Raw genomic sequence first — 26,767 nt, forward strand, 5'->3', positions numbered from 1 at the left:
ATTTCCTGTAATGAAAGCGCTAATGCAGTTTGTTCCTCTTTCTCCAGAGCACGCCAGACTCCTTCTGGCTGACAGAACTGTTGTGGACGTTTTTCGTCCCGTGTACAGTGTACCATGTAAGGTACTAAATAATTACTGTCTCTTACTACTTGTCATTTTCCGGGTTCTGGTTGGACCTTGTAATAGTGTAGAATTGATATTTGACAACTTTTGTTTGTCCTTAAAGTCCACTCCATTACTCATTGGAAAATTCCCTTAGAATTAGCAGTGGTTTGTCCTAGATATGTGACGCTCTTGCCATTTCAGAGTTAATGTTTAGTCAGCGTCAGCAGTACAGTTCCTAGTGAAAGTCAACACACTTCACATTTTGCTGCCTTAAAATGAAATCTTAAGGGATTACATTGGATTTTTTTTCCTACAGATCTAAACATCCTACTCCACATTTCCTAAATGAAATAATATAACATTTTCCAAATGAATAATAAAAAAAACAATTGGATATGTCTTCACCCCCCCAGAGTTGATACTTGGTGGAAACACTTTTGGCAGCCATTATAGCTGTGAATCATATTCAATAAGATTCTACCAACTATGCACAACCTCTTAGGTCAACATGACAGTTGAATGACTACCTCGTCTCTCTCTAGTACAGTTTTTGAATGACTACCTCGTCTCTGTACCCACACACATACAATTATCTGTAAGGTCCCTCAGACAAACAGTGAATTTCAAACACAGATTCAAACACCAAGGTGTGCCTGGCAAAGAAGGGCACCTATTGGTAGATGGGTATAAAAGAAATTAGCTTGCGTCAATAAGAATTCAACCCCTTTGTTATAGCAAGCCTAAATAAGTTCAGGAGTAAAACTGTGCATAACAAGTCACATAATAAGTTGCATGGACTCATTCTGTGTGCAATAAATGTATTTAACATGATTTTTGAATGACTACCTCATCTCTGTACACTACACATAAAATTATCTGTAAGGTCCCTCAGTCAAGAAGTGAATTTCAAACACAGATTCGACCACAAAGACCAGGGAGGCCTCGCTAAGAAGGGCATGTATTGGTAGATGGGTAAAAATGAACAAAGCACACATTGAATATCCCTTTGACCATTGTGAAGTTATTAATTACACTTCGGATGGTGTATTTAAATAATAATAATAATAATTTTAACCTTTATTTAACTAGGTAAGTCAGTTAAGAACAAATTCTTATTGATCTGTACACAGTCACTACAAAGATACAAGCGTCCTTCCTAACTCCGTTTCCGGAGACGAAGGAAACCCCTCAGGGAGGCCGATGGTAACTAAACAGTTACACACTTTAATGGCTTTGATAGGAGAACTGAGGATAGATCAACAACATTGTAGTTACTCCATAATACTAGCCTAACTGACAGAATGAAGAGAAGGAAGCCTGTGCCGAATAAATAAAAAAAATATTCCAAAACATGCATCCTGTTTGCAACAAGGCACTAAACTAATTTTGCCTTCAAATGTGGCAAAGCAAGTAACTTTCTGTCCTGAATTCAAAGTGTTATGTTTGGGGAAAATCCAATAAAAAAAGTACCACTCTCCATATTTAAGCATAATGGTACAGTAGATGCATCATGTTATGGGTATGCTTGTAGTCGTTATGGACTAGGTAGTTTTTCAGGTTAAAAAAGAAACGGAATGGAGCTAAGCACAGGCAAAATCCTAGACGAAAACCTACTTCAGTCTGCTTTCCACCAGACACTGGGATATTAATTTACCTTTCCGCAGGACAATAACCTAAAACACAACGCCAAATCTACACTGGAGTTGCTTACCAAGAAAACGGTGACTGTTCCTGAGTGGCCGGGTTAGTTTTGACTTAAATCACCTTGAAAAGCTATGGCAAGACCTGAAAATGGTTGTCCAGCAATGATCAATAACCAATTTGACAGAAATAATAATGTGCCAATATTATACAATCCAGGTGTTCAAGTCTCTTAGAGACTTACCCAGAAAGACTCGCAGCTGTTATCGCTGCCAAAGGTGATTCTAACATGTATTGACTCAGAGGTGTGAATACCTATGTAGAGACATTACTGTATTTAATTGTCAATAATTTCGCTAACATTTCTAAAAACGCATGTTTTCACTGTCATGGGGTATTGTGTGTAGATGGTTGAGAGAAAAAAATAAATGTATCTTTTTTGAATTCAGGCTGTAACACAACAAAATGTGGAATAAGTCAAGGGGTATGAATACTTTGGTCGAAATGTTTCGAGCTCAGTTTGGTTGGGAGTCATTGATAGAAAGCAATTTTCAAACCTTGTCTCTGATTTGCATGCACATTTAAGTCAGGACTGAGACTTGACCACTCAGGAACACTCAACATCTCTTGAAGCCATTCTGGTGCGTCTTTGGCATTAACGTGTAATTGTCCCACTGAAAAATAAAACTGGTATGCTCCTTTCATATTTATTTTGATCCTGACAAACTCCCCAGTCCCTAAATGGCAAATTTCTTTGCCGTGTTGTCTTGCAGTATTACTTAATGGCCGTGTTACAAACAAAATAGATGATTTGGAGTGGGTTTTAAAAAAAAATGTTAAGGCCTGTAATGTGGGGTGAATGCAATCTTCTGGATTTTAAAGTATTGGCAGCATCATGTTATGGGTATGCTTGTCACTGGCAGGGACTGGGGAGTTTGTCAGGATCAAAATAAATATGAAAAGAGCAAAGGCCAAATAAAAAGTTAAAGGAAACCCTGTCATGGTCTTCTGAAAACGTAACCCTGGTATAGACCAATATGTGTTCAGTGTTCTTGAATGGTTCATTCTCAGTCCTGACTTAAATCTGCTTGAAAGTCAGAGACGAGGTTGGAATATTACTGTCCATCAATGATTCCCAACCTTATTTACTTAGCTTGAGCAATTTTGACAAAAACAATGGCTTTACGTTGCCCAAAGGTGGTGCAAGGTTGGTAGAATCTGATTCAAAATGATTCACAGCTATAATGGCTGCCAAAGGTGCTTCCACCAAGTATTAACTCTGGGGCGGGTGAAGACGAACGCAATCAATACATTTCATTTTTTTTATTAATTAGAAACATTTTCTATAATTTTTCTTTCACTTTGAAAACGTGGAGTAGGTTGTGTAGATCGGTAGGAAAGGAATCCAATTGAATCCCTTTATTTCATTTTAAGGCAGCAAAATGTGAAGACTATGCAAGCGGTATGTAGACTTTCACTAGCGACTGTGTGTTGTCATAACTTTTCAACCAGCTTGATTAGAGGTAGAAGCAAGTTTACATCAAGGGGTACGTTTTTAAGTTTACTATCACTGCTCACAAAGCTTGTAGAGATCCTGTTTTGTTTACTTTCACAGATGGCTCCCCCCTGTGTCGAGACAAGACGAAGAATCCCTTCAAGAGTTTGCCAACAAAATCCAAGGGGTATAAAACCTTACACACTTGTTCTGCAACGCCTTCTTTTCCCTAATGCCCACATTGTATCAAACAAAACCAGTATGTATCTTATTGAAGGATAATGCATATTGCAAGTTATCACAAAGCACCCAATTCCAGGCTCTGAGCTTGTGATATTACAAAATTCTCAATGATATGGAACACTTAAGCGAGTGGTTATTCGATTGTCCTCTGATCGGTCTTTGTGCTGTCCATTTTCAGCTCCTAGCCACCGAGCTCGGCGTGGTCTCAACACAGATTACCAAAGCAGACAAAGCCGAGCACGTGAAAAGGAAACGGCACGTTGCACCACACACCACAACCTCAAGTAAGAGCCCTGGAGAAACCTTCCCTGACAAAGCTCCTCTTACAGCATGGTCTTGGTGCAAGTTATGCTCACTTGGAGGTGGTTGGGACCGTCAGTGATGGTGTGTATTTGCTGCTGTCTGTGTCCAGATTTGGGTGCCAGACCACGTCCTATGGGCTTCATGGTCCGCAGCTCTGGGGTGGAGGAGCTCAGGATCAGCAGGATGGCCCAGCAGGTGAAGGAGGTTCTGCCTGACATCCCCCTCGGCGTCATCACCAGAGACCTGGGTACGCCAATCCTTCATTTCCGCTTTGCATTTCCAGTGCAGTGACAGAGAATTTGAAATGGTGACGAGCCGTGCACCAATTCAAGTCGCATGTGCATTTCATTGTGAAATGGAGTGGTAATACTTGACTTGAAACCAGTGCCATAACACGTTATGACAAGGTCAACCTGTTTTAAAATACGATCATAACACTATCATGATGCATATTTAGACCTGTTGTGACATATATTGTGTTATTTTATGGCTGGTTATGACACCTACATTTTTGTATTTTTTATTTAACCTTTAACTAGGCAAGTCAGTACATAAGTGTGTAAAAACCTACAGAAGGCAATTCCATTACACCATAGCCTACTTGTCAACATTATGTTTATGTTATATGCTTTCAAAAATTGTTTAACCATATTAAATTATCATTGTAACTGCACACGTTGATGTCAGACATGCACCTTCCCCAATGCTCTGTTGCTGATGACTGGGACGAATACAGGAGCAGATTTCAGGAGCAGGACAAGACACCCTCTTTTTGACTGATGACTGATATAAGGGCATGTACATGATAGGCCTATCTGGTTTATATAGTTATGATGGTCATAATGCTTCTTGACAGTGTCAAAGTGTTTTCTACAAGTTATTTCAAATCAAATGAAAAAACATGACCGTAAATAGTTCATTACAACAAAGGATTTAAGAAACAAACTTTCAACCGAAAGCTTTATTCAAATTAAACATTCTTATGTAGGTGTCATAACCAGCCATACAATAGTGCAATATATGTCACAACTGGTGTAAATATATGGGTTATGACAGTGTTATGACCATATTATGACAGGTTGTCAACTGTTATGACATGGTTACTACTGTCGTAATGTGTTATGACACTGGGTTTCAGGTAAAGTGTTACCAATGGAGTTTGCATTAGGATCAATGGGAGAAAAAGGCACAGTAGCATGCAGCGTTTCCCAAACCTTTTCCCTTACCCTTTGTACAGTGCAAACCAACTGCGTGGATACCACTATCACTAACCTGCTGGAGAGCACTGAGGAGTTTCCATTGGAGGCCACAGGCGGAGCCACATCTGCACCAGGCCCATCCTGGAGGTCCCTCTCCTTTTCAGCTGCACCTGCTCCCACCATTAAGGTTTGCCAATCATCTAAATGATGTCTTAAGTCTACTGGTAGTCTACACTGAATGTACAAAACATTAGGAACACCTGCTCTTTCCATGACAGACTGAACAGGTGAAAGCTATGATCCCTTATTGATGTCCCCTGTTAAATCCACTTCAATCAGTGTAGATGAAGGGGAGGAGACGGGTTAAAGAAGGATTTTTGATTGAGACATGGATTGTGTATGTGTGCCATTCAAAGGGTGAATGGGCAAGACAAAATATTTAAATGCATTTAAATGGTGTATAGTAGTAGGTGCCAGGTGCACCGGTTTGAGTGTGTCAAGAACTGCAACACTCCTGGGTTTTTCACGCTCAACAGTTTCCTGTGTGTATCAAGAATGGTCCTGGTCCACCACCCAAAGGACATCCAGCCAACTTGACACAACTGTGGGAAGCATTGGAGTCAACATGGGCCAGCATCCCTGTGGAATGCATTCAACACCAAGTAGAGTCCATGCCCTGATGAATTGAGGTTGTTCTGAGGGCAAAAGGGGGTGCAACTCAATATTGGGAAGGTGTTCCTAATGTTTTTGTACATTCAGTGGTTATTACCTTGCCAGCAAAGTAATTGAGGTACCATCTTGCTATACTATTCTATTTATCAGGAGCTTGCTGATTTTGTTGATTTTGACCCATAGCCTGCTGCCAAGTCTTTTGGGAAATCGGCAGTAGACCGACACATGTCCCTACAAGAGAGGAAGGAGGCCATGTATGAGTTTGCAAGAAGGTGAGATCAAAGCTGCAATTCAGTCTTGGATTGATTTTTATTTCACCCACCCATAAAATTGACACATTTGGCCCTACATTTTACACTCGTCGTTATTGTCCACCTGTCAACTCTGCTAGTTGTTCCCGCCTTCCTTTCCTCTAGACGCTACATCGAGAAGCATGGACTGGAGCAGGACGACAACCTCTGAACAAGATCTGATCGCTGGGAAATGTGTTAGGAATGATGTTTGTTAAAATCAAATAATCGTACAGACAATAATTGTACAGGAGTGTATGGAGAGTTGAACAGAGGGTTTTTGTTGAGCCACACGTACCGGAGGAAAACCTTCTGAAGACTTCAATGGATTTTTTTTCTTTTTTATTTGCTTGCATGGAAATCATGCATGTGTATTTTTAATTCTTTCTCCCAGCAAAAATATTATTTTGATAACAATTTGTATTAAGACCCAGTGACCATAAAACATCTCATTAGTTTTTATAATGGCCGAGGTTATGATAACACAAAGTCCATCTTGCTCTGCTTTCAGAGATGCCACATCAGCTCTTAGGTTCATTATGATTCGACAGTACTTGTTTCTGCAGTATGAACTTTTAAAGTTAATAAATTTCATAATTTATAAATGCAAGAGATTGACTTGGCTAGAATCACAATTCCTCTTTGGATTTACCCTGGCATGACTCAATTAGTCATAAAATCTAATTTTACAAAAGAGTAAATACATGTGTATAACTGTTGGGGATTGTCAAGTCAGAAACCCAACTATAACAAACTATCTGTTAAGCAACTGCTTGCTAAGCTTAGGGTAAAGTTTAGAATAAGGGTTAAGGTTAGAGCTAGAGTAAGTGAATAGTTGAAATGTTACTCATCGTCTGTAGAGCATCTACAAATAAAGGGTTGCTGACAAATGTTTAATAGTCAGATGAAACAATATGAGATAATGAGAATGAGGAGTTATACTTGTGTAGGCGTGGCCTTTGAGTGTCCTCCTGCCCTGAGGCCCAGGGTTTTGTGGCGCAGGGAGTGTATCATTAGCGTCTATACAGCAGGATCATAGGGCCGAGACCCCCTTCAGCTGTTCTGATTCGCTCTCCTACAGTTCTTTGGGAAGTAGGCCACTAACACAATACGTCACCGACAGACATCTGCTCCGTTATGGGCCAGGCACCGCGGCAGTATCATGTCGTGGATATACAGTACCAGTCAAAAGTTTGGACACACCTACTCATTCAAGGGATTTTCTTTATTTTTGTGTTTTTCAGTGTTGTAGAATAATTGTGAAGATGTCAAAACTATGAAATAACACATGGAATCATGTAGTAACCAAAAAAGTGTTAAACAAATCAAAATATATTTGAGATTTAAAGTAGCCACCCTTTGTCTTGATAACAGCTTTGCATACTCTTGGCATTCTACTCAACCAGCATCTTGAGGTAGTCACCTGGAATGCATTTCAATTAACAGGTGTTCCTTGTTCATGTGTGGAATTTCTTTCCTGACAAGGTAGGGTTGGTACACAGAAGATTGCCCTATTTCGTAAAAGACCAAGTCCATATTATGGCAAGAACAGCTCAAATAAGCAAAGAGAAACCACAGTCCATCAGTACTTTAAGACATGAAGGTCAGTCAATGCGTAAAATGTCAGGAACTTTGAAAGTTTCTTCAAGTGCAGTCGCAAAAACTATCAAGCGCTATGATGAAACTGTCTCTCGTGAGGACCGCCACAGGAAAGGAAGACCCAGAGTTACCTCTGCTGTAGAGGAGAAGTTCATTAGAGTTACCAGCCTCAGAAATTGCAGCCCAAATTAATGCTTCACACAGTTCAAGTAACAGACACATCTCAAAATCAACTGTTCAGAGGAGACTGCATCAGGCCTTCATGGTTAAATTGCTGCAAAGAAACCACTACTAAAGGACACCAATAAGAAGAGATTTGCTTGAGCCAAGAAACACGAGCAATGGACATTAGACCGGTGGAAATCTGTCCTTTGGTCTGATGAGTCCAAATTTGAGATTTTTAGTTCCAACTGCTGTGTCTTTGTGAGACTCAGAGGAGGTGAACGGCGGATCTCCATATGTGTAGTAGTAGGAGGAGGTGTAGTGGTGGTTTGCTGGTGACACTCAGTGATTTATTTAGAATTCAAGGCACACTTAACCAGCATGGCTACCGCAGCATTCTGTGGAGTTACGCCATCCCATCTGGTTTGCACTTAGTGGGACTATAATTTGTTTTTCAACAGGAAAATGACCCAACACAACCCACAGGCTGTGTAAAGGATATTTGACCAAGAAGGAGAGTGATGGAGTGCTGCATCAGATGATCTGGCCTCCACGATCACCTGACCTCAACCCAATTGAGATGGTTTGTGATGAGTTGGACCAAAGTGAAGGAAAAGCAGCCAAGTGCTCAGCATGTGTTGGAACTCTTCAAGACTGTTGGAAAAGCATTTCAGGCGAAGCTGGTTGAGAGAATGCCAAGAGTGTGCAAAGCTGTCAAGGTAGAGTGGCAACTTTCAAGAATATAAAATATATTTTGTTTTGTGTAACATTTTTTTGTGTTATTTCATAGTTTTGATGTCTTCACTATTGTTCTATGTAGAAAATAGTAAAAATAAAGAAAAACCCTTGAATGAGTAGGTGTCCAATCGTTTCACTGGTACAGTATGTATCTCATAATCAAGGTAGAGGGAAGGGAGGATTTCATGATACAAATAAGTGTTATTCAAGTAGGTCTATCTGAGATTTCAGCCTGACAATGGTTAGGTTAATGTTGCAGACTTTAAAAAAGAACTGATATGAAGTGGAACCTTTTAACGTGAACAATAATACGTGATTTATAACTCTTATAAATTAGAAGACTGTCTTGAAGATTGCATGTAAAGACTTCAGCAAGAGTCCAAAAATGTAAAATAACCGTAACTCGTTTCCTGCGTTATGCCTCAACGAAAATTGACCAAATCAAAGGTGAAATTATATAAATATGGCTATTGATTATTTCTCCCTTATTAGTGGAGATATGTTTCGTGATACAAAAATACACACTTGAACGAATGAATTCTATCGAGATGACATGCTAGACTTTTGATAATATGCTAAACCTAATGCGATTTACAATCTGGAGGCCAAGATGTTGGCTACTGTAGCCAGTACTTTTATTCCCACTTCATTCTTTCTGGTCCTATAATATTCATTCTATTACGACACGTGATATCGTAGCGTTTCTGATCAGAATTCCACCAATCACGTCGCTTACAACGCGGGCACTGCGACCAAATGGACCAATAGGATTGCTATAAATTGACGCGAATTTAGAGCATGACCTAACAAAATTACTCTGGAGCAACAGTTTGACGATTGTAGCCGCTCAAATAAGGAATTCCTTGAAACTAGACTAAGTTTACGTCTACGAACAAAATGAGGGAGATTGTTCATTTACAAGCTGGGCAGTGCGGTAATCAAATTGGCGCTAAGGTTTGTACACTTTAGGCTTTTAAATACATGTCTTTTGATTGGGTTTAGAAGTATGATTTGTCTAAAAATAGTCTACGACCACGCTATATTGTATTTATTATATTTCAAATTGTGCCCGAGAAAATGTAACTTTTGGGCAATTTTAAAATGTTATGTCTTGGATTGAAAACAATCTTGGTTGGATCAATTATTGTTTGGCGGAAAATATCACATCCCTTTTATTATTTTCCTTCCCGTTTGTTCCAACAAGTTCAATGATTTTTGAAGAGGCATCAACTTAACGGGGTAAACCTTCAGATCGACGCAAGGAGTCTAATTCAAGGGTGTTGGCCGCCCCGCGTTGAATCAGCGCGCGCAGTTGTAATATGGCTGGTTGTCTTGTTCAGCCTGGTGCGCCAAAACCTGCTCGCGCTCACTGCAACTATTATAGTTTAGGTTTACATATGCATATTTGTTTTTCGAGCACTATTTCCCCTTTTTTTATTTGTCCATTTTAACAATAAGACACCGCAAAAAAAATCGATGATTTAAAATGGTGCCAACTTTGGAAACCATTTTGTTTTTTGATGTAGCACTTGAAGGAAGCAACAAAGCCGATTACTCTTGTTTTTTTTTTAATTCAAAAATGTGTTTGTTTTTATTTAATTAGATTGTAAACATCTTAACTGAATTGACTATACATTTTCAGACTTATCAAAATGCATGCTTTGTCTTTAGTTCTGGGAGGTGATCAGTGACGAGCATGGCATTGACCCCACTGGAAGTTACCATGGGGACAGTGATCTTCAGCTGGAAAGGATTAATGTGTACTACAATGAAGCTTCAGGTGAGTTGGGTTGTGTGATGTAATGATCCACATTTGGTCTTTTAATCTGGCAATTGTCCAACTCTGGCTATACAAAATTCATGTCCTAGTTAGTATTATAATTGTGGTAGAATGGGTTTTGAAAGAATGTTAATTTATTTTAAGTGCTCTTGTGTTGTCATTTCAGGTGGAAAGTATGTGCCACGTGCAGTGCTTGTGGACTTGGAGCCTGGGACCATGGACTCTGTGAGATCTGGACCATTTGGTCAGATCTTCAGGCCTGACAACTTTGTCTTCGGTAAGAAACTCTTGGCAGTTTGACTATAAATCAACTTGGACGTTATCTGTGCCTGGATTCGTTGCATGTTACTACAGTACACCTTAATTACCTGACTACAGTCACCAGAGACAAACTGTCGGCATTGGTTACGTGAAACAAAGGGTTTCCATGTCGCTTAATTTGCTTTGTCATCCCTGACTTTAGTGTTTGCACAATCAATCACCAGGGCTCAGTTTTTCCATAACATCTGATCTTTGCAGTGACGTCCTACTTTTGTCCATTCCAGGTCAGAGTGGCGCTGGTAACAACTGGGCCAAGGGCCACTACACTGAGGGTGCAGAGCTAGTTGACTCTGTCTTGGATGTAGTGAGGAAGGAAGCTGAGAGCTGTGACTGCCTCCAGGGCTTCCAGCTCACCCACTCCCTGGGAGGTGGAACTGGCTCTGGCATGGGCACCCTGCTGATCAGCAAGATCCGTGAAGAGTACCCTGATCGCATCATGAACACTTTTAGTGTGGTGCCCTCCCCTAAAGTATCAGACACTGTGGTGGAGCCCTACAACGCCACCCTCTCAGTCCACCAGCTGGTAGAGAACACAGACGAGACCTACTGCATCGACAACGAGGCTCTCTACGACATCTGCTTCCGTACCCTTAAACTCACCACACCCACCTACGGAGACCTCAACCACCTGGTGTCTGCCACCATGAGTGGGGTCACTACCTGTCTCCGCTTCCCCGGCCAGCTCAACGCCGACCTGCGCAAACTGGCAGTCAACATGGTGCCTTTCCCCCGTCTCCACTTCTTCATGCCCGGCTTTGCACCTCTCACCAGCAGGGGAAGCCAGCAGTACAGAGCCCTGACAGTTCCAGAGCTCACTCAGCAGATGTTTGACTCTAAGAACATGATGGCAGCCTGCGATCCCCGCCACGGACGCTATCTTACCGTAGCCGCAGTCTTCCGCGGGCGCATGTCCATGAAAGAGGTGGACGAGCAGATGCTGAACGTACAGAACAAGAACAGCAGCTACTTCGTTGAATGGATCCCAAACAACGTCAAGACTGCAGTCTGTGACATTCCTCCCCGTGGCCTCAAGATGGCCGCCACCTTCATCGGCAACAGCACTGCCATCCAGGAGCTGTTCAAGCGCATCTCTGAGCAGTTCACAGCTATGTTCCGCCGTAAAGCTTTCCTCCATTGGTACACCGGAGAGGGCATGGATGAGATGGAGTTCACCGAGGCAGAGAGCAACATGAATGATCTGGTGTCTGAGTACCAGCAGTACCAAGATGCCACTGCAGAAGATGAGGGAGAGTTTGAAGAGGAGTTGGGTGAAGAGGAGATGGCTTAAATTGTTTTTTCCTTCCTAAAACATCTGACTAGTTTCTTCACATTTCCTGTCTCTGGCAACCTTCAGCTTTACCTGTTTGTTTGGTTCACTTGCAATAAAAAAAAAAGTAGTTAAACTTTTTTTCCCATTTTGTTTGTTTGTCATTCAGTAAGACATGGGTAATGTAAAGGGGGTGGCAGGTAGCCTAGTGGTTAGAGCATTGGGCCAGTAACTGAAAGGTTACGGGGGGGGAATGTATGCATTCACTACTGTAAGTCACTCTGGATAAGAGCATCTGCTAAATGACTAAAATGTAAATTACTTAATGGTGATTAGAGGTCAAATGGTATGTATATTCAGACCCCTTGACTTTATTCACGTCTTGCTTTACAGCCTTGTTCTAAAATTGAATTTAAAAAAAAGCACAATACCCCAAAGCAAAAACGGGTTTAGAGATGATGTATTCCAGAAACATTTATGTAGGTATTCAGACCCTTGACTGAGTACTTTGATGCACCTTTAGCAATGATTACAGCTTTGAGTCTTGGTTATGACGCTACAAGCTTGGCACAGCTGTGTTTGGGGAGTTTCTCCCATGCTCTGTCAGATTGGATGGGGAGCTTGGGCTCTGGTTGGGCCACTCAAGGACGTTAAGACTTGTCCCGACGCCTGTCTTGTCTGTGTGCTTAGGGTTGTTCTGTTGGAAGGTGACCTTTGTCCCCAGTCTGAGGTCTTGAGCGCTCTGAAACAGGTTTTCAAGGATATCTCTGTACTTTGCTCTATTCATCTTTCCTTTGATCTTGACTGTAGTCTCCCAGTCCCTGCTGCTGGAAAAAACATCCCCACAGCATGATCCTGCCACCATGCTTCACTGTAGGGTGCCAGGTTTCCTCTAGATGTGACACTTGGCATTCAGGCCAAAGAGTTCAATCTTGGTTTTGTCAGACCAGAGAATCTTGTTTCATGTTCTGAGTCCTTTAGGTGCCTTTTGGCAAACTTCAAACGGGCTGTCGTGCCTTTTACTGAGTGGCTTCCGTCTGGCCATTATACCATAAAGGCCTGATTGGTGGAGCGCTGCAGAGATGGTTGTCCTTCTGGAAGGTTTTCCCATCTCCACAGAGGAAGGCTGGAGCTCTGACCATCAGGTTCTTGGTCACCTCCCTGATGAAGGCCCTTCTCCCCTGATTGCAAAAATTTTCCTGGCAGACAGCTCTACGAAAAGTCTTGGGGGTTCCAAACCTTCCATTTACAAACGATGGAGGCCACTGTTGTTGGGAACCTTCAATGCTACAGAACTTGTTTGGTACCCTTCCCCAGATCTGTGCCTTGACAAAATCCTATCTCGGAGGCCTACGGACAATTCCTTCAACCTCATGGCTTGGTTTCTGCTCTGACATGCACTGTCAACTGTGAGACCTTATATAGACAGGAGTGTGCCTTTCTAAATCATGTCCAATCAATTAAATTTACCACAGGTGGACTCCCAAGTTGTAGAAACATCAAGGATGATCAATGGAAACAGGATGCACGTGAGCTCAATTTTGAGTTTTATAGCAAAGGGTCTGAATACTTATGTAAATAAGGTATTTCTGTTTTTTTTTAAATTTGCAAAAATGTCAACCTGTTTTTGCTTCGTTATTGTGTGTAGATGAGGGGGGAAAAATATATTAATCCATTTTAGAATAAGGCTGTAATGTAACAAAATGTGGAGGAAGGGGTCTGAATACTTTCCAAATGCACTGTGTATATACAGTATAAATCATTGGTTGAGACCTGTTGGGTCTATGCCTCACCTATTTTCTCAGTTTAGTATAACCGTATGTATACTGGACAAAAACCTGCAACAATTTCAATGATTTTACTGAATTACAGTTCATATAAGGAAATAAATTAATTAGGCCCTAATCTATGGATTTCACGACTGGGCAGGGGTGCAGTCATGCGTGGGCCTGAGCCACCCATGTGTTTTTCCCCACAGAATGGCTTTATTACAGACAGAAATACAGTTTCGTCAGCTGTCCGGGTGGCTGGTCTCAGACAATTCCACAGGTGAAGAAGCTGGATGTGGAGGACCTGGACTGGCATGGTTACACGTGGTCTGCTGTTGTGAGGCCAGTTGGATGTACTGCCAAATTCTCTAAAACAACATAGGCAGCTTATAGTGGAGAAATAAACAAATTCTCTGGCAACAGCTTTGGTGGACATTCCTGCAGTCAGCATGCCATTTGCTCACTCCCTCAAAACATGAGACATCTGTGGCAATGTGTTGTGTGACACAACTGCACATTTCAGAGTGGCCTTTTATTGTCCCCAGCACAAGGTGCACCTGTGTAATGATCGTGCTGTTTAATCAGCTTCTTGAAATGCCACACCTGTCAGGTGGATGGATTATCTTTGCAAAGGAGAAATGCTCACTAATAGGAATGTAAATACATTTGTGCACGAAAGCTTTTTGTGCTTATATAGAACATTTCTGGGATGTTTTATTTCAGCTCATGCAACATGGTACCAACACTTTACATGTATTTATATTTTTGTTTAGTACAGGTAGGCCTACAATAGAATACAAATGAGTTCATATTCCTCTCAAAACTGGTCACCAGGGCCCAGTTTTTGAAAACATTTAATCCAGATTAAAATGATCATGTGTTGTCTTTTTTATTTAGCCTTCATTTAACTGGGCAAGTCAGTTAAGAAATTATTATTTACAATGACGGCCTACCAAAAGGCCTGTGGGGACGGGGGCCTGGGATTAAAAAAATAAATACAATATAAATATAGTAGCAGCACAAAGACATGGTACAAACATTATTGGGCAAAGTCAACAGCACAAAGGTCAAGAAGGTAGAGACAATACATCATACAAAGCAGCCACAAGTGTCAGTAAGAGTGTCCACGATTGAGTCTTTGAATGAAGAGATTGAGATAAAACTGTCCAGTTTGAGTGTTTGTTGCAGCCCGTTCCAGTTGCTAGCTGCAGCGAACTGAAAAGACGAGCGACCCAGGGATGTGTGTGCTTTGGAGACCTTTAACAGAATGTGACTGGCAGAACGGCTTAGTCTTAATCCTGAGTCCCCATTCAATTGTGTTCCCCTTCAGTTTAGAAATATATACACTGCTCAAAAAAATTAAGGGAACACTTAAACAACACAATGAAACTCCAAGTCAATCACACTTCTGTGAAATCAAATTGTCCACTTAGGAAGCAACACTGATTGACAAATTTCACATGCTGTTGTGCAAATGGAATAGACAACAGGTGGAAATTATAGGCAATTACCAAGACACCCCCCATAAAGGAGTGGTTCTGAAGGTGGGGACCACAGACCACTTCTCAGTTCCTGGCTGATGTTTTGGTCACTTTTGAATGCTGGCGGTGTTTTCACTCTAGTGGTAGCATGAGACGGAGTCTACAACCCACACAAGTGGCTCAGGTAGTGCAGCTCATCCAGGATGGCACATCAATGCGAGCTGTGGCAAGAAGGTTTGCTGTGTCTGTCAGCGTAGTGTCCAGAGCATGGAGGCGCTACCAGGAGGCCAGAACATCAGGAGACGTGGAGGAGGTCGTAGGAGGGCAACAACCCAGCAGCAGGACCGCTACCTCCGCCTTTGTGCAAGGAGGAGCACTGCCAGAGCCCTGCAAAATGACCTCCAGCAGGCCACAAATGTGCATGTGTCTGCTCAAACGGTCAGAAACAGACTCCATGAGGGCCCGACGTCCACAGGTGGGGGTTGTGCTTACAGCCCAACACCGTGCAGGACGTTTGGCATTTGCCAGAGAACACCAAGATTGGCAAATTCGCCACTGGCGCCCTGTGCTCTTCACAGATGAAAGCAGGTTCACACTGAGCACGTGACAGACGTGACAGAGTCTGGAGACGCCGTGGAAAACGTTCTGCTGCCTGCAACATCCTCCAGCATGACCGGTTTGGTGGTGGGTCAGTCATGGTGTGGGGTGGCATTTCTTTGGGGGGCCGCACAGCCCTCCATGTGCTCGCCAGAGGTAGCCTGACTGCCATTAGGTACCGAGATGAGATCCTCAGACCCCTTGTGAGACCATATGCTGGTGCGGTTGGCCCTGGGTTCCTCCTAATGCAAGACAATGCTAGACCTCATGTGGCTGGAGTGTGTCAGCAGTTCCTGCAAGAGGAAGGCATTGATGCTATGGACTGGCCCGCCCGTTCCCCAGACCTGAATCCAATTGAGCACATCTGTGACATCATGTCTCGCTCCATCCACCAACGCCACGTTGCACCACAGACTGTCCAGGAGTTGGCGGATGCTTTAGTCCAGGTCTGGGAGGAGATCCCTCAGGAGACCATCCGCCACCTCATCAGGAGCATGCCCAGGCGTTGTAGGGAGATCATACAGGCACGTGGAGGCCACACACACTACTGAGCCTCATTTTGACTTGTTTTAAGGACATTACATCAAAGTTGGATCAGCCTGTAGTGTGGTTTTCCACTTTAATTTTGAGTGTAAATGTTTTCAAAATCTGGGCCCTGGATTTCCACTTCATGATCTGCATGCTCTTAGCTATCCCCAGTGACATAAATTTCAGGCTAAGGTTTATAAATTTCACTGTGTTCATGTAATGTGAATTGTCACATGTATTTTCACCTAAATACCACTAGGTGGCAGCAGGTAGCCTAGTGGTTAGAGCGTTGGAGTTGTAACGATAGGTCGAATCCCCGATCGAATCCCCGACCTGACAAGGTAAAATCTGTCGTTCTGCCCCTGAACAAGGCAGTTAATCCACTGTTCCTAGGCCGTCACTGAAAATTTGAATTTGTTCTAAACTGACTTGCCTAGTTAAATAAAGGTAAAAAATAAAAATAACCGGCCTATGTCCAAGAGTTGGTTGACTGATGAATTGAATGCCAGGGACGATAAGAAAGGCAGAAAGTGGCCCATTGGGGTTTATGATGGACACCCATGCACTTTACTTTTGAGTTGATAGGTTATACATTTTGTCAGGTTTCCACCAATTCGTTTGACCACGGATAAGTATAATACTGTAGCAACCCGCACAGACAGCTGTGTGTTATGCTATTAGTTGGTTGTGTTGTACTTACCAGTACCCAGTGTTCGCGAGGTCCGCCATGCCAATCAACCTGCTATCTGCCAATCACGAGAATGCCTGGAATGTTCTGATGCCGGGCATCCTGGTGGTTAGCGGAGTGGCGTGGAGGGGGGTTGGGCAGGGGGATGGAGCATTGGAAGTTAAGACCAGGTTTAGCTATTGTTCTCTTTCTTATGGCTGGCCTTCACAAGAGAAGGTCACGGTTGTTTTATAGGGTATCCGTCATTTATTTGGCGTGGGCTACGGCCAAACAGTGCGTGTGAAGTTGGGTTAATAAACCTCTGTCTGGACAATTGTTCCTTTATAATCTAGTCAGGTCATTACAATACTGGTGACCGGTGGTAGGTGAAATGCCGCATGCCAAAAGATTATGGGCAATACAAGTAGGCTAGTGAATAACAGCCAAGAGTTTATTGCGTTGTAAAACATGTAATTTTTATAATCTAGAGAACTGCACAATGAGTTGTTAGGGCAATAGGGTCGCTGGCGCGTGAAGGTCGAGATGGCTGCAGGAGCCCCGCAAGGACTTTTCTGCTTGTGCTGTCCTTCATTTGCGTTGAATATTCTCTGATGCTGGTCACTCACTCATCATGTCTGGGCGCTGTAAGGGCCAACCTTGTGAGGGCGGATGAAAACCGCTGCACAACTATGAAAACTGCGGGCGGAAGTAGCTAGCAGCTGATGTGTAAAAGCTGCAAAAGAAAAACGGAGCAGGATAAAAACAACCAATTTAGTTAGCAATTTAAGTCGTTAATTAGTTAGATTGACACTTGTTGCTTTGATGGATTTTCTTTGAACTTGCTTTCTTGCTTGCCTTTCATTTGTTTTGCGAGCAAATTTAGCGTTTTGCTAACGTTAAGTTAGCTAGTAAGCTTCTTTTTCATGTTTCCTGGTGACGAGCCACAAGACTGAGTGTTTTGTCAATTAACCATCTTTCTGGATCATTCAAGACTTATGTTTTTATTTTTGCAATGCTGGTAGCTAACTGCCATGTCTATTGTTGTTAGCTAACTTCATGACCGCTATAGCTCCAGCAGCAGCTGGCACCACTGGCTCCAAAGTGTAATGACACGGCGGTTGGGCATAACGTAGCTTGGAGCTCGCTGGTTTTGCCGCTTGGCAGCGGAAACATATTTTCACTCAAACACCCTAGCTACGTTTTCATTATACACGACCCTTGTGGTGCACAGATACGATGGCAAACAGCACTCGAACGAAGAATGAGAATTCCATCATGGAAAGCCCAAGCGCAAGCCCCCTGTCCGGGAGGAAAAAGGCACAACAATCCCCTGGGTCTCGCTCAAGGTACCATGTCAGTGCACCCGGACATTGTTTTAGGAAAGTGACTCTCACCAAACCAACGTTCTGCCACAACTGCAGTGATTTCATATGGGGTCTTATCGGATTCATTTGTGAAGGTAGGTTGGTTTACATGAGACGTGACATTTGTTTTTGTTTCTTCACTTGACCAGACCAGTTGAGTTGAAACGGCTCAACTGAAAATTAAAATGTGCTTGACATTGGGGAATTTTCCTTGAATTGTTGAATTCACAAATTGAAGCATTTTGGTTGACGTAATGCTTATAGGTTCTAAACTTGCCTAGATATTGTCGCAATGTACAGTATGGCATGTTCATAGAGCAGTACTCACACAGATGGCAGTTTGTGTGCGCGTCGTAGGCGAGAGGAAGAGCTGTATGCGTGTATTAACGTGTGTGTGTGTGTGAAAGAGGCCTTGTCGCTGTGTCCAATACATTTGTGTGTGTAAAAATGTTAATCTGCAGCCTGTAGACCAATGCCATTATCATGCACAGACTGGCATTAGGATGCTATCAATGAATGTCAATTCAGTAAAGTCACTCTCCTTTACTCCATGATGTCCATCATGGTTGACATCTGAAAATGTATCTCCTATGAACATGTGAAAAAACATATAGGAAACAAAGCAATGCCTAGCCTTACACTGAAGCATGGGGACAGCACAGCAGCATTGCATAAGACTGATGGACAGCACCCAGTGTTACCAGGCAGAGCGAACGAGGGGAAATGCAAAGTCTCTTGTTGCGCAATTAGCTGCAGCCAAATCGTGATACACTTTAACTGGTCGGCATGGCAACAGTGGACTGGACGCTCGAGAGCAAAAAAAAAAGCTAAACACCCTAGACATGGCATAAGAAATGTTTATAATGCTACAGTGGTGCTAGATTATAGACTCATGTGCCTTCTTAAATGCTGTAACAGCCTATTTGCTAATGTGTCAAATGTGTAGCATAGACTGCATGTCGCCTCCGTGAAGGTGGATGCGATCATGCACTCTTGTTGTTAGACAGTTTGTCTTATTAGAACACTTGTTACTATGCCATGTAGCCGAAGCCCATAATATCTCAGTAGGTCTATAGGGCTGCGTATGGCCTGGTTCAAGCAGTGTGTGCCCAGTGGGTTGTGACGAACCACAGCTCCTTTCAACATATAGGCCCGAGCTAAAACCTTGTCAGGAACCAGTTTCAGTAGCACTTTCTAGAGTGGGTCTATTGTAATGCATCATGACTGTTTGCATCTGGGTGACATCGAGAATCAGATTTTCACTTAAAAACAACAACAACAATGATTGCAAAGTTAAACAAAGCACACAACTCTATACACAAGGACCACTTTTAACAATTTTCACAGAACATTATACAAAAACACATTTACTTATTTATTAGTATTTTTTAAATTGAGCAATAATTGGTTTTTGTTTGGCATACAATTTAAAGTACAAAATCTGAGTCTCAGTGTCACTTGGTTACCGTAGAATTGCCAATCTATAAAGACTATTACGAATGCTTAGCAAATATTGTAATGCATTATTGGGTGAAGGCATTACTAATGCATTTACAAGACATTAGCCAACACAAAGGTAGTTTATAGACAGTGTAACACCAAAATCTCATTTACAAGAAACGAATGGGACTTTGGATAGCCTAGTTACTGATGCTCCAAGGATGAATTGACTAGTTGACTGACTCTGTTGTCTGGTGTCTCCTCCCACTCCTAGTATGTAACTTTATGTGCCATGAGAAGTGCCTGAAGACTGTGAGGACTGCGTGTTCATGTATGGCCCCGACGCTGGTGCGGGTGAGTGACAGCACAAAGTTAAACTGCTCTATCGCTGCTTGTGATTGTGGTTAGTGTATGCTTGCCCAACAATCTATGCATGGTTTTCAAGAGCTTTCACAACAGACAGTGTATATGCGACCAATGGCACAATGTACTTGCAACATATGACCAAAGGGTTGCATGTTTATTTCGTAGAAGTGTGCATATTCCTTTTTTGTCCATTTGTGAACTCCAGGTCCCTGTCGCCCATTGCTTTGGTCCAGCAGGGCAGAAAAAGAGATTCTGCTGTGTGTGTCGAAAACATCTGGAGGGAAACACGGCCATTCGCTGTGAAGGTTGGTTTTCAAGAGCTTTCACAACAGACAGTGTATATGCGACCAATGGCACAATGTACTTGCAACGTACGGCCAAGGTGTTGCATATTTACTTCGTAGAACTGTGCCGGTCATGATGTTGCATATGGAAGCTAAACCTCAACGTATGTGTACATAGGCTACATTGGACAGTAAACACACATGTTCACACCCAAAGTAGATTTTAATAACACTCCCCTCTATATGTATTTAGAGAGTGATGCTAAAATATTACATATGGTTCTATACTCCAGCATTTTGGATTTGAAATCAAATGTTTCATATGAGGCGACAGTACAGAATGTCACCTTCATACATATCTGATTTACAGTTTAGAAATTAAAGCACTTAATATATTTAGTCCTCTATTTGAAGATGTCATAAGTATTTGGACACATTTCACTTATAGTGTATTAAAGTAGTCAAAAGTTTAGTATTTGGTCACATGTACCTTGCACACAATGTCTGCATCAAGCTTGTAACTCTATAAACTGGTTGAATGCATTTACAGCTTGTTTGGTTGTGTTTCGCATTGTTTAGTCCAATAGGAAGTGAATGGAGAATAATGTATTGTGTCATTTTTATTGCTAGTAAGAATTGGTGTTTGTGAACACATCTACATGAATGTGGATGCTACCCAGTGGTGATTTTAGCATGTAAATCTTGGTGGGGCAAATTCAACCATGTTTTTTTAGATGCATGCCAGCAAAGCCACTACACAACATTGTATTATTTGAATAGGCCTATGTGGTCTAAAAAGGAAGGAAAATACAATCACGAGGATCTACTTTTATAGACAATATACTGACGCAATAACATCACATTGCGCAAACAAAACAACCCTCGCAAAATCAACTGGAATTACATGGGTATATTACTGAACCTTTTGTTGAAAAAACGATATTTGAGAAAAAACAATATTTGAATGGGAAGAGACTGTCACTGGCAAACATGGTTACAGACCCAAGAACATTATATAGTGTCCCCTCCTCCTTAACTTCTTTGGGATGGGGGCGGTATTTTGACATCTGGATGAAAAGCGTGCCCAAAGTAAACTGCCTGCTACTCAGGCCCAGAAGTTAGGATATGCATATAATTGGTAGATTTGGATAGTAAACACTCTAAAGTTTCTACAACTGTTAAAATAATGTCTGTGAGTATAACAGAACTGAAATGGCAGGTGAAACCCAGAGGACAAAATAATAAAAAATTCAGCATACCACTGATTTCAATGCCTGGCACTTTTATAATAGGGCGAAATCGTCCCCGATTGCAGTTCTTAGGGCTTCCACTAGATGTCAACAGTCTTTAGAAAGAGTTTCAGGCTGGTTTTTGGGAAAATTAGGGAGAAGTTGTAGTTTTTCTAAGTGGCTCCCATTTTGGCTGTAGTGTTTCCAAGCGCATGGCCGAGAGAGTGCGTTCTTTTTGTTTATCTCCGGTAAAGACAATAACGATTCACCGTCTTACATTTTATTGTTTAATTTGCGTATTAGGGTACCTAAGGTTTGATTATAAACGTTGATTGACTTGTTTGGATAAGTTTATTGGTAACGTTTGGGATTCATTTTGTATGCATTTTGAAGGAGGGAAACCGAGTGGATTATTGACTGAAGCGCGCCAGCTAAACTGAGTTTTTATGGATATAAAGAAGGACATTATCGAACAAAATGACCATTTGTAATGTAACTGGGACATTTTGGAGTGCCAACAGAAGAAGATCTTCAAAGGTAAGACATATATTATATTGCTATTTCTGACTTTCGTGTCGCAACTCCCTGGTTGAAAATTATTTGTTATGCATTTGTGTGCTGGACGCTGTCCTCAGATAATCACATGGTTTGCTTTCGCCGTAAAGCTTTTTTGAAATAACAACAAGTTAAGCTTTATTTTGATGTATTACACTTTTGATTTCATGAAAGTTTAATATTTATAGTAATTTAATTTGAATTTGGCGCTCTGCCATTTCACCGGATGTTGGCCAGGTGGGACGTTACCGTCCCACGTATCCATAAGAAGTTTTAAGAAAAGCACATGAGCTAATTATGGTACACAAACTAAGCAAAACAATGAAATAATTCCAACATTGCCAAAAATGATGAATAAGATACTAATGAGGTGTACAAACTATGGCATAAGGGCACGATGACCGGATAAGAGGCAAGCTGTAATTTCGATTAAGACATTAATGAGCGAGTAGTCGATATCACTATTTGTTCAGCACATTTCGCGACAGAATTCAGAACATGGGCCGTTCTTACAGTATTCTCCCAGTGCACCCTAAGAATGTAGGATAAATAACGAGGGCATATAATCAGACAATGAAAGCTCTAACAATATTCGATGGTGACATTTCACTAAAACAGTCTATAGGCTACAAGCTACAGCTGCACCACCAAATCAGAACAGTAAGCTAAATTATGAGGGGAAAGGGGACCAAACTATTAGGGTGAGCCACATGGGCTACTAACAGCTTACTACAAAACATACACTTAGTATTACTTTCTTATCTACAGTATACAGTCGTGGCCAAAAGTTTTGAGAATGACACAAATATTAATTTCCACAAAGTTTGCTGCTTCAGTGTCTTTAGATATTTTTGTCAGATGTTACTATGGAATACTGAAGTATAATTACAAGCATTTCATAAGTGTCAAAGGCTTTTATTGACAATTACATGAAGTTGATGCAAAGAGTCAATATTTGCAGTGTTGACCCTTCTTTTTCAAGACCTCTGTAATCCGCCCTGGCATGCTGTCATTAACTTCTGGGCCACATCCTGACTGATGGCAGCCCATTCTTGCACAATCAATGCTTGGAGTCTGTCAGTTGTTGTTGGTAACAGTATGCACAATAAGTGGCACCACAGCTTCTGTTGTAGTGGTGGTAGCCTATTTCAAAATACAGATACAACACACACAATTTAATTAAGTCTGTGGGTTTTTGTTTGTCCACCACCTCTTGAGGATTGACCACAAGTTCTCAATGGGATTAAGGTCTGGGGAGTTTCCTGGCCATGGACCCAAAATATTGATGTTTTGTTCCCCGAGCCACTTAGTTATCACTTTTGCCTCATGGCAAGGTGCTCCATCATGCTGGAAAAGGCATTGTTCGTCACCAAACTGTTCCTGGATGGTTGGGAGAAGTTGCTCTCGGAGGATGTGTCGGTACCATTTTTTATTCATGGCTGTGTTCTTAGGCAAAATTGTGAGTGATCCCACTCCCTTGGCTGAGAAGCAACCCCACACGTGAATGGTCTCAGGATGCTTTACTGTTGGCATGACACAGGACTGATGGTAGCGATCCCCTTGTCTTCTCCAGACAAGCTTTTTTACGGATGCCCCAAACAATCGGAAAGGGAATTCATCAGAATAAATTACTTTACCCTAGTCCTCAGCAGTCCAATCCCTGTACCCTTTGCAGAATATCAAGTCTGTCCCTGATGTTTTTCCTGGAGAGAAGTGGCTTCTTTGCTGCCCTTCTTGACACCAGGCCATCCTCTAAAAGTCTTCGCCTCACTGTACGTGCAGATGCACTCACACCTGCCTGCTGCCATTCCCGAGCAAGCTCTGTACTGGTGGTGCCCCGATCCCGCAGCTGAATAAACTTTAGAAGACGGTCCTGGCGCTTGTTGGACTTTCTTGGGCGCCCTGAAGCCTTCTTCACAACAATTGAACAGCTCTCCTTGAAGTTCTTGATGATCCGACAAATGGTTGATTTAGGTGCAATCTTACTGGCAGCAATATCCTTGCCTGTGAAGCCCTTTTTGTGCAAAGCAATGATGACGGCACGTGTTTCCTTGAAGGTAACCATGGTTGACAGAGGAAGAACAATGATTCCAAGCACCACCCTCCTTTTGAAGATTCCAGTCTGTTATTCGAACTCAATCAGCATGACAGAGTGATCTCCAGCCTTGTCCTCGTCAACACTCACACCTGTGTTAACAAGAGAATCACTGACATGATGTCAGCTGGTCCTTTTGTGGCAGGGCTGAAATGTTTTTTGGGGGGATTCAGTTCATTTGCATGGTAAAGAGGGACTTTGCAATTCATCTGATCACTCTTCATAACATTCTGGAGTATATGCAAATTGCCATCATACAAACTGAGGCAGCAGACTTTGGGAAAATTAATATTTGTGTCATTCTCAAAACTTTTGGCCACGACTGTACATATCTCCCTGGCAAATTACATAATTTATGCAGCAGCATACAAGACATTTTTGGACTCACCGTTATTGTGCTGTGCTCACTTGAACTTGGTGCGGCGGTCCTTCTTGTGGGCAAACTTTGTCATCAAACTTTGTCACAGTCTGGCATTCTCTGGATTTATGGTGCTTTCAAGACAACTGAGAACTCTGGGAAAAAAACAAGGTTGAATCATGACGTCGGAGCTCTAGAAAGAGGTCCGAGTTCCCTACATGGAATTCAGAGTTGGATGACCGTTCAAAATGTGTTTTCCCAGTCAGAGCTTGTTTTTTTTTCAGAGTGAAGCAATGAGATTTCCCAGTTCCAAGTTTCCAGTTGTTTTGAATGCGGCATAAGTCATGCTGGACTGACAGCATGACCAATGTGAATGTTTATCATTTTAAGCTTGGAAAAGAGACCCTTTCAGAGAGATGTTTTAAATCCTCAAACCCAGACTTGGACCACACATCCTCTCCACCAAATAGCAGGTAGGGGAAGCAAAATAGTGATTGTTTTGCAACGCTTGCAGTTAGCCGTTGATTCCTTCCAAACCACTCATTGTTGAATTTCCGACTTGTTGTGTAATATTTATGGCCAATGAGCACCGATACGATTTATCTATAATTTCTCTTCATATGACAAGGATTGAAAACGATTGCCTGTAGATTGTCAACGTGATTCATGATGATGACTGCTTGTCTAGCTAGCTAGGTAAGATTGTGAAAGTATGATGTTGACATGATCAGTCCAATCAAAGCTATGGTAGATTTAATGTGATTTGACGTCATTTTATCTGTGGCCAATGTCCTTCAGCCTTCTTGGACAGGGACTTCTAATGTAAATCTATGGCAGCACCCAAGGGGGCTTGAACTTCCTAGCTCTACCTGTAGATTCTCCGGTGAAGTAGTGTCCCCATGTGTGACAGAACACTGAGCCAATCACGCCGCAACTAAAGATTACCAACCCCTATGCTCTGTATTTTCGCTGGCTGCCCCACCACCACAGAAAGCACTGAGCTGGGCTGAAACACCTGCATTTTGGAGCTGCCTTACTCAAGAAAGAGACCATGTTTGTATGCGGCTTTATTAAGTCTATTATTTTTATTTTTTTTACATTATTTGCAAGCTGATATGTGACATCAATGAATGCCAAAATAACATGCAAAACAGGCAACAACAAAAAATACTAAACTGAACCGGTTGGGCTCAAAACCCACCTGCCCTGAATAACGGGTCGCCACTGCTACCATTATTTTTGTACATTTACCCATTTTATTCTCCCCAATTCTCGTGATATCAAATTGGTAGTTACAGTCTTGTCCCATTGCTGCAACTCCACAACAGGTGAAGGTCGAGAGCCATGCGTCCTCTGAAACACGACCCTGCCAAGCCGCACTGCTTCTTGAAACACTGCTTGCTTAACCCAGAAGCCAGCCGCACCAATGTGTTGGAGGAAACACCGTCTACCTGTTGATCGAAATCAGCTTGCAGGCGCCCAGCCCGTCACAAGGAGTCGCTAGAGCGTGATGAGTCGAGGAAATCCCGCCGGCCAGACCCTCCCCTAACCCGAGCGGTGCTGGGCCAATTGTGCGCCGCAGCATGGGTCTCCCGGTCACGGCCGGCTGTAACACAGCCTGGGATCAAACCCGGGGCTGTAGTGACACCTCAAGCACTACGATGCAGTGCCTTAGACCACTGCGCCACTCGGAAGGCCCGAGTGAGAAAGTTAGAGGGACGAAGATCATATACCTCCCAAAAATGTTATCTCCCCCATCCTTGGTAATGGTGGGAGGTTAGCATGCTTTGTTGTAGCCTCTGTAACTTTCTCACTCGTCATTGTTCATGATTTTTCTTAATCATGGCAATATCAGGATTGATTTAGAAGTGTTCAGAAACATCTTATCTACTCACTTAGAAAGAAAATTACTCCAGCCATCATTCACCATTCAGTTCCTATGGGGCAAAACATAACCCAAAATACATCCAAAACAAACTGCAAATGCATCCAACGAGTTTGTAAAGTCACAAGCTTGATGTAGTCATTGCATGCTAGGAATATGTGACTAAATACTCAACTTTTGATTACTTTAATACACTATAAGTGAATTTGTCTATAAAGATATATAAAGTGCTTTCATTTCTAAACAGTAAATCAGATATGTATGAAAATACCCTAAAATAAAAGGTAACATTCTGTACTGTCACCTCATATTTAACATGTTATCTCAAATCAAA

General features: G+C 42.1%; 3 protein-coding genes across 4 annotated transcripts in view; all 3 read left to right on the top strand.

Moving 5' to 3' along the window:
* The window catches only part of LOC115205315 (ancient ubiquitous protein 1), a 16,966-nt gene extending 10,404 nt beyond the window's left edge, over positions 1–6,562 (top strand). The window contains exons 6-12 of the mRNA XM_029771140.1: positions 48–121; positions 3,362–3,428; positions 3,663–3,768; positions 3,897–4,034; positions 5,025–5,173; positions 5,842–5,930; positions 6,075–6,562. Of these exons, the coding sequence (XP_029627000.1) occupies positions 48–121; positions 3,362–3,428; positions 3,663–3,768; positions 3,897–4,034; positions 5,025–5,173; positions 5,842–5,930; positions 6,075–6,120 (669 nt within the window). The 3' untranslated portion in view covers positions 6,121–6,562. The remainder of the gene's footprint in view (positions 1–47; positions 122–3,361; positions 3,429–3,662; positions 3,769–3,896; positions 4,035–5,024; positions 5,174–5,841; positions 5,931–6,074) is intronic.
* Positions 6,563–9,243: 2,681 nt separating this feature from the next.
* LOC115205316 (tubulin beta-4B chain-like) lies at positions 9,244–11,961 on the top strand. Its single transcript, XM_029771141.1, has 4 exons — positions 9,244–9,401; positions 10,119–10,227; positions 10,394–10,504; positions 10,773–11,961. The coding sequence occupies exons 1-4, from the start codon at positions 9,345–9,347 to the stop codon at positions 11,834–11,836; spliced, it is 1,341 nt and encodes a 446-aa protein (XP_029627001.1). The 5' UTR covers positions 9,244–9,344; the 3' UTR covers positions 11,837–11,961.
* Positions 11,962–17,383: 5,422 nt separating this feature from the next.
* LOC115205317 (diacylglycerol kinase theta) overlaps positions 17,384–26,767 on the top strand; it is a 28,319-nt gene continuing 18,935 nt past the window's right edge. Inside the window, exons 1-3 of one of the 2 annotated variants that reach the window (XM_029771144.1) lie at positions 17,384–18,316; positions 19,936–20,015; positions 20,233–20,332. In XM_029771144.1, coding sequence (XP_029627004.1) covers positions 18,094–18,316; positions 19,936–20,015; positions 20,233–20,332 — 403 coding nt within the window. In that variant the 5' untranslated portion in view covers positions 17,384–18,093. The remainder of the gene's footprint in view (positions 18,317–19,935; positions 20,016–20,232; positions 20,333–26,767) is intronic. The other variant, XM_029771142.1, reaches the window with a different exon arrangement.

Source organism: Salmo trutta, chromosome 13 (genome assembly GCF_901001165.1).
Source record: "Salmo trutta chromosome 13, fSalTru1.1, whole genome shotgun sequence".
In the NCBI taxonomy this organism is placed as follows: Eukaryota; Metazoa; Chordata; class Actinopteri; order Salmoniformes; family Salmonidae; genus Salmo; species Salmo trutta.